This window comes from Mandrillus leucophaeus, unplaced genomic scaffold (assembly GCF_000951045.1).
Source record: "Mandrillus leucophaeus isolate KB7577 unplaced genomic scaffold, Mleu.le_1.0 Scaffold237, whole genome shotgun sequence".
NCBI lineage: Eukaryota > Metazoa > Chordata > Mammalia > Primates > Cercopithecidae > Mandrillus > Mandrillus leucophaeus.
In genome coordinates, this window is record NW_012102443.1 from 815642 (window position 1) to 823127 (window position 7486).

A 7486-nucleotide genomic window follows, 5' to 3' on the forward strand; every position below is an offset into this window, starting at 1 on the left:
GCCCAGGCTGCTCCCATTGCCTGGCGGGGCCTCCAGCTCCTGGGTGGCCGGTGACCCCTCAGCACCCACGGCTCCCGCACCCCCACAGGCTCCCAAAACCTACGCGTCCTCTCTGCGCTGGGCGGCCTGGAAACCTCGGCCGAGAGACGAAGCAGATGAGCCGCCAGCAGCGACTTCAGCTCCCCACGGGCCCCTCCCTGTTAGGACGGGGGGCCTGCCGGCAGCCGCACCCCCGAACTCCTCCCTCAAACTCTGCGGGTCAGGCCGACCTGGAGGTCTCCCTGATGGCAGGTGTGGGTGCCTGTGGTGGGGGTGGGTCTTCACCCTCCTCACCCTTCTCAGCCCCAGGGCACGGCCTTCACTCCCCATTGCAGAGAGGAGTCGCCGGGGAGCAGAACTTTGGTCCCCATACCCCGGGGCTCAGCACAGAGCTGGACAGAGCATGAGTGGGCAGCAGTGCGGCGAGGAGGGAGAGAGGGGGAGGGGGAGAGAGAGAGAGAATGGGGACTGGGGGGGTACGGTGGGGGGATAGGGAACAAGAGGGCCACTCACCGTTCCTGCTCCTCCTTGCCATTGTCCGGCTCTCGGTCATGGTTGGTCAGGGCTGACCCCCGCTCCACCTCCACGGACTTGGGCCACGGGGGTGGAGCGGGGAAGGAGGGCGGTGCCCGGTGCAGTCGGTTCCAGGCCTCGTGGGGGCTGGGCAGGCCGTGCACAGAGGAGCCCTCCTTCGGGGCAAAGATGCTGCCGCCAGGAGCTGGGGGCAGAGGCCATGGAGCGTGAGGTTGGGTCTATCCCTCCCCAGCCACACCCCAGGAGAACCCGGGAGGGGTTTTAGGAGGGTCCCAGGCTGACATTGAAAAGGGGGTGCCCCCAGGGGGCCCAGCCCAGAGAGGAGGGAGGTCAGCCAGGCATCAGGGTTCCTGCAGAGGACACAGGCATGGGGGAGGGGCGCAGGCATCGGGGGAGGGGGCACAGGCTGGGTCACTCACCCAGTGCGTGGCTGCCCAGGCCCCCAAAGGCGTGGCTGCTCAGGCTCCCCAGGCCCCCAAAGGTGCTCGGTCTGCTGAAAGGGTCTGTGGGGGCAACCGCAAGCCCCAGAGGTCTGTGAGGTGTGGGCTACGGCTCCCACCTGGCCCAGTGGGGCTGCTGCAGAGGCTTCCAGCCTGGTGGGTGCTGCCTGCATGACCCAAGGGGCTCCCTGGGGCTTGGGGCCACCTTCTCGCCCACCTACTTCCCCCACCCCAAGGCTGCTGAGGAACCAGCCAGGCTGCGTGGGCTAAATTCAGAAGCACCCACCTGTCAGGGGGCCAGCGGGCAGGAAGCTGCCGGGATGGGCTGAGGCTCCAAATGGGTTGGAGGCAGGATGGGCGGCACCTGGGGGGGGCAGCCAGGTTTGACAGAGGCCAGGAGAGAGCACCAGGGCCTCCCATCTGCAGCTCTGTTCACAGGGGGCACCCCAGTTTCCTCTGTGAACCTTCACCTCCCATTCTCTTGCATGCCCTGAGGGGTGAAGTGTGTCCGGTCAGAGTAAGAGGTGGAATTTACCCCACAATTCGGAGGAGGTTTGACTTGGGGCTGCAGTGGCAGCCATCCTGGGAACCCAAGCGGGGCAGCGAGGGAGGTGCTGAGTGCAGTACAGCCCTCAGAGCAAAGGGGCCGCAACTTGGGCAGAGACAAAGTCCAAGTAACATGTGCCTTGATTGGACCACTCCTGAAGCCCTTATCCCAGAGCTTTCACCTGGGAGCTGATAAATGGTCCTCACTTCTTAATGTGGTGCTGGGCCTCAGGCCCGGATGGACATGGTGCTGTCTTGGAGGCTGCACGTCGCAGCCCCTCGTGGCATTCCTGGGCACAGGCCCAGCCCACAGCGCCATGTCAACATCAGCCCTGGCCCCCCAACAACCTGGGAGAGCAACCATGTGAGGCCCTGGCCCTGCAAGCGGCTGCTGCAGGGGACTCAGTGCTGTTGGGCCAGGGGCCATCCTGCACATGGGTCCAGAGGGCAGGTTTCTAGTAAAGACCAGCAGGGCGTCATCTTTAGGTTACTCCAGCTCCCTCCCAGCCCTAATCCTGGGGACCCCAAAGACGGGGTGCTCACGCCTCCCATGTAGGACGCAGTGGGTTGTGTTCAGAGCTTCTGATCTCCACTGAGCTCTGGCATGAAAGCTGATGCCACTCCTCTAAACTAGAGAGGAAGACAGCCTGCCCCATGCCATGAAAACAGCTTGTCAAAGTGTGTGCAGCAAGAGGTGGAAGGAAGCACACTGCCTCAAATGCCCGCACTGTGAGACGCTGAGGAATTAATATTCTCAACCTCCAGATCAAGCAAGAGGCCAGAAAAGTGAGCAACACACAAGAAAACACAGAGAAGGCAACAAGGTCAAAGCTGCTCCTTTAAAAATATGGGTGAAATTGGTCAGGCGCAGGGGCTCACGCCTGTAATCCCAGCACTTTGGGAGGCCGAGACAGGAGGATCACTTGAGGTCAGGAGTTTGAGACTAGCTTGGCCAACATGGTAAAACCCCGTCTCTACTAAAAATACAAAAATGAGCCAGGTGTAGCGTCGCTTGCCTGTAATCCCAGCTACTTGGGAGGCTGAGGCAGGAGAATCACTTGAACCGGGGAGGTGGAGGTTGCAGTGAGCCAAGATCACACCACTGCACTCCAGCCTGGTGACAGAGCAAGACTTCGTCTCAAAATAAATAAACAAATAAATAAAAATAAAATAAAATACCGGTGAAATGGACGAACTTCTGGTGAGATTAATGAAGAAAAAAAGAGAAGATGGCACAGCCAAGCAATATGAAGAATTACCAGGGCCTGCGGAGTTCAGGTGTGACGGATGGACAGCTACGGAGCCTGCCCCAAATCAACTTACTAGAAACACTCGAGTTACTGAAACCAATTCAAGAAGAAAGAGCTTGAGGAATACCACACCCAACGGGGGAAAACAATCAGTACCTGGAACCTGAGTGTGAGCCTGCCAAGCCTTGAAGGAAGTGATGGCTGGACCTCACAAGAGCTCTTCCAGACAACAGAAAAAAGGAAAGCTCCTTAACTCGCTGAAGAAGGCAACCAGCCCTCATGACAAAACCTGACAGATGCAGTACAGGAAGGGAAACTACAAGCCAGGCTTACTCAGGGAAACTCATCTGAAACAAAGCACTGAAAAAGTGGCTCCAGAAATGTATCAACCACATTTCTGTAAATGTAAAACCATCCACTCGTAGATACGACTTTCTACACAGAAAAGGTAAAGGAATTGACAGACAAATGTCTTTGCATTCGTAAAAATTTAGCAAGATTGCTAGTTACAAAATCAAGAGATGGCACACGAATCTTCAAAACAGATATGCACTTGTTTTCTAGCAACAGCTAAAGAAATGTAACTTATAAATTCCAATCATAATATTAGTAAAATATAAAGCATCTATGAATAATTCTACTAAGACCTAAATGAATGAGATACTCCATGATCAGGGATAGGAAAATGATACCAGAGACGACGCATGAATTTCTCTTAGGTTGATGTACACCTTTAACCCAATTCCAGTGAAAGCCGGAACCTAACAGGCAGATTGAAAGTTTATATGGAAGAGAAAAAAGAGCAACAAGGAATCATCCTGCCCCTGCCAGCCAGATATCAAGACCTGCCAAGGAGATGGAGGAGGAGGCAGCACTGGCCCCAAGGACGGAGGGGGCCCAGTCTTGCAGGACAAATGGCAGAGCATTGAGGGACAGCCACCAGGTATCCAGAGGAGGGAAGGGGAGGCAGGGAAGGAGCAGGTTCGGTGGGGCGGGCAGTGTGGAGGGCCCAGAACTGGGCGCCACACTGAGCAGGTGTCCTGGGGGCTTGAGCCAGGCTGCGGACAGCCAGAAACTGCAGCCTGGACTTCTGCTTTCTGAGAAACCCAGACTACCAGGAAGCTCCATGGCCCAGAGGCCACCATGCTTGTGAAGCCAGCCTCAGGTGGCCGCTGGCCACACTCATCACCCCTGTGTGGACAGGGCTCTGCCCTCGCATGTCCACGTGCAATGTGGCATCAAATGGTCACGAACACGGAAGAGACTGAGCACGGTGAGGAGAGAGTGAGGGGGGCTGCAGCGGGGGTTGGGAGCTCTGAGGAAGGGACAGGCCTCAAGGACCTGGTGGCTGGGTTCTTGGTTCCAACAGCAGGACAAGTGGGCAACGCAGAGCCCATGTGTGTGCCTGTGTGTGTACGTGTACGTGTGTGCCTGTGCATGTGCCTGTGTGCGTGTGCGTGTGCCTGTGCACGTACGTGTGCCTGTGCCTGTGTGCGTGTGCCTGTGCACGTACGTGTGCCTGTGCGTGTACGTGTATGTGTGTGCCTGTGCATGTGCCTGTGTGTGCCTGTGCACGTATGTGTGCCTGTGCATGTACATGTGCCTGTGCGCGTACGTGTGTGCCTGTGCCTGCCTGTGCGTGTGTGTACGTGTACGTGTGTGCCTGTGCATGTGCCTGTGTGCGTGTGTGCCTGCGCCTGCGCCTGCGTATGTACATGTGTGCCTGTGCGTGTACATGTGCCTGTGCACATACGTGTGTGCCTGTGCGCATACGTGTGCCTTGCGTGTACGTGAGCATGTACGTGTGTGCCTGTGCGTGTACGTGTGTGCCTGTGCATGTACGTGTGCCTGTGCGCATGTGTGCCTGTGCCTGCCTGTGCGTGTGTGTACGTGTACGTGTGTGCCTGTGCATGTGCCTGTGTGCGTGTGTGCCTGCGCCTGTGTGCGTGTGTGCCTGCACCTGTGTATGTACGTGCCTGTGCGTGTACATGTGCCTGTGCGTGTACGTGTGCCTGTGCATGTAAGTGTGCCTGTGCATGTACGTGAGCATGCACGTGTGTGCCTGTGCGTGTACGTGTGCCTGTGCGCATACATGTGCCTGTGCATGTACGTGTGCCTGTGCGTGTACGTGTGTGCCTGTGCATATGCACGTATGTGTGCGCCTGTGCATGTACATGTGCCTGTGCATGTACATGTGCCTGTGCGTGTGTGTGCCTGTGTGTATACGTGTGCCTGTGCATGTACGTGTGTGTGTACATGCCTGTGCGTGTGCATGTAGCTGACCCTTGAACAATACGGGTTTGAAGTGTGCGGGTCGACTTAGACACAGATTTTCTTTCACCCCTGCCACCTGAGACAGCAAGACCAGTCCCTCCTCCTCCTCAGCCCCACTTAGCGTGAGGACAAGGACGAAGACCTTTAGGATGATCCACTTCCACGCAGTGAATAGCAAATATCTTTACTCTTCCCTATGATTTTTTTTTTTTTTTTTTTTTTGGTGACAGGGTCTTGCTCTGTTGCCCAGGCTGGTGAGCAGTGGCGCAATCATGGCTCACTGCAACCCTGACCTCCTGGGCTCAAGTAACCCTCCTGCCTCAGCCTCCTGAGTAGCTGGGACCACAGGCGCCCACCACGCCTGGCCATGATCTGTCTCATAAGGTTTTCTTTTCTCTAGTGGATGTTACTGTAAGAATACAGTCCATCATACATGTAACACACAAAACAGGCGTTCAGCAAGTGTTCATGCCATCGTAAGGATTCCTGTCAACCGTAGGCTGAGTTAAGTTTTGGGGGAGTCAAAAGTTATACCTGGATTTTCAACTGTGTGGCGGGGAGTGACCCAGCCTCTCTGTGGTTCAAGGGTCAGCTGTATGTGGATGTGCATGCTTCACGTGTGTGCACATGCATGGATGTGTATGTGGAACTGTGTGTAACTGTGTATGTGTAGAAAGGCGTGTACTGCACAGGCTGAGACACCATCTTTGGAAAGGTCTGTACACACGGCTGGCCCTCAGCCGGCCTCTGGGCACCCAGACTGTGTCTATCCCACACTATGGTTGAGCTTCAAGCCCACTTTCCACCCGGGGGCCTGGAATGTGGACTTGTGCCAGGCAGTGGTGCCCATGGACCAGCACCCCAGAGCCTGGGTGCCTCTGCGTGCCTGGAGGACACTTGCATGTGGTCACGTTGCATTGCCGGGGGAGGGGGTGACTTGGGAGCGGGTGACTTGGGGAGGGGATGACCTGGGGGAGGGGATGACCCGGGGAAGGGCATGGCCTGGGGGAGCGGGTGACTCGGGGGAGGGTGTGACCCTGGGGAGCGGGTGACTTGGAGGAGGGCGTGACCCAGGGGAGGGGGTGACCCGGGGGAGCAAGTGACTCAGGGGAGGGGGTGACTTGGGGGAGCAGGTGACTCCGAAGGGCAGGGAGATCCTCGCTGCTCCCGGCAGACCCCAACCTGGGCTGTGCCACTGAGAACAATACAGGCCAAGTCCTGGGACCCTCCCTAGGAAACCACCACAGCTGGGCCGGTCCTGGGACCCCCGGAGCAGCCGTGCACATCAGGAAGGGGCACTGGGGTGTGGGCCCAGCCCGGCCTCAGGAGCAGCTTCCTGCTGTTCAGCGAGAGGCCAAACTCCTCCTGGGACAGCGGGCGCTGGGAGACAGAAGGGGGTAGCCTGGCGGGGGCCTGGGTCCCTGCCACTCCTTTGCCTCTGGTGGGGCCAGAACAGGGAGCCCCAGAGAGGAGGAGTGGCCAGGACCAGCCGCCTCAGAGCTGCGTGCGTGGGCTGAAGGCCCCCCAGGACACACTGGGCAGGACTTGGTCGGGAGGAGAGGTGAGGTGAGGGAGTTGCCAGGCTTTGACCTGAGTAAGTGGTGAGCATCAAAAAGCAAAAACTGGTACTGAGGTCCAGAGAACGTTCTCACTCCTGGCACAGGAAGGCAGGCTCGGCCGGGCAGGAGCAGGAGGTTTCCGTGTCCCCCACCCGGCCCCCGATTCCACCTCTCACCTGTGCTGGGGAAGAGGGGCCGGGCCAGGTCCTGTGGGTAGTGGAAGCCAGCAAACACGCCCGGGGCGGGGGGTCTGCCGAACAGGTCCAGCTTGGCGCCCACCTCCAGCTTGTGGGGGTCCAGCTGCATCTCCTGGGAGGACAGAGCGTGTGAGGGCTGCCTGCCCGGCGACCAGCCCCGACCACAGGAAGCCCAGGCCTGGGGGGTCGCAGGGACTGGGTGTGAGTCAGTCCAGAAAGGAGAGCAGGTGGGATGAATTTCAAGGATGTATTCTCCAACTCAGAATGACAGAAATGTTACCGTGATCAGCAAAAAAGGTGAACGGGAGAGCTCACATCCTCTGAACTGTGGTACGTACTTAGCACATCTCAGCTGGTATGCTATGTGGTCATGGAAAACAACTTACTTTTTCTGTATTTAGAGTCTTTTAAAAGTTAAGGCCAGGCGCGGTGGCTCACGCCTATAATCCCAGCACTTTGGGAGGCTGAGGCGGGCGGATCACGAGGTCAGGAGTTCGAGACCATCCTGGCCAACACAGTGAAACTCCATCTCTACTAAAAATACAAAAAATTAGCCGGGCATGGTGGCAGGTGCCTGTAGTCCCAGCTACCAGAAGGCTGAGGCAGGAGAATGGCGTGAACCCGGGAGGCGGAGCTTGCAGTGAGCT

General features: G+C 57.7%; 1 protein-coding gene across 1 annotated transcript in view; it reads right to left on the reverse strand.

Annotated features, from left to right (window-relative positions):
* Positions 1–358: 358 nt before the first annotated feature.
* Positions 359–7486, reverse strand: part of FBRSL1 (fibrosin-like 1) — a 118485-nt gene continuing 111357 nt past the window's right edge. Inside the window, 5 exon segments of the mRNA XM_011982229.1 lie at positions 359–431; positions 553–757; positions 993–1076; positions 1300–1377; positions 6819–6951. Coding sequence (XP_011837619.1) covers positions 359–431; positions 553–757; positions 993–1076; positions 1300–1377; positions 6819–6951 — 573 coding nt within the window.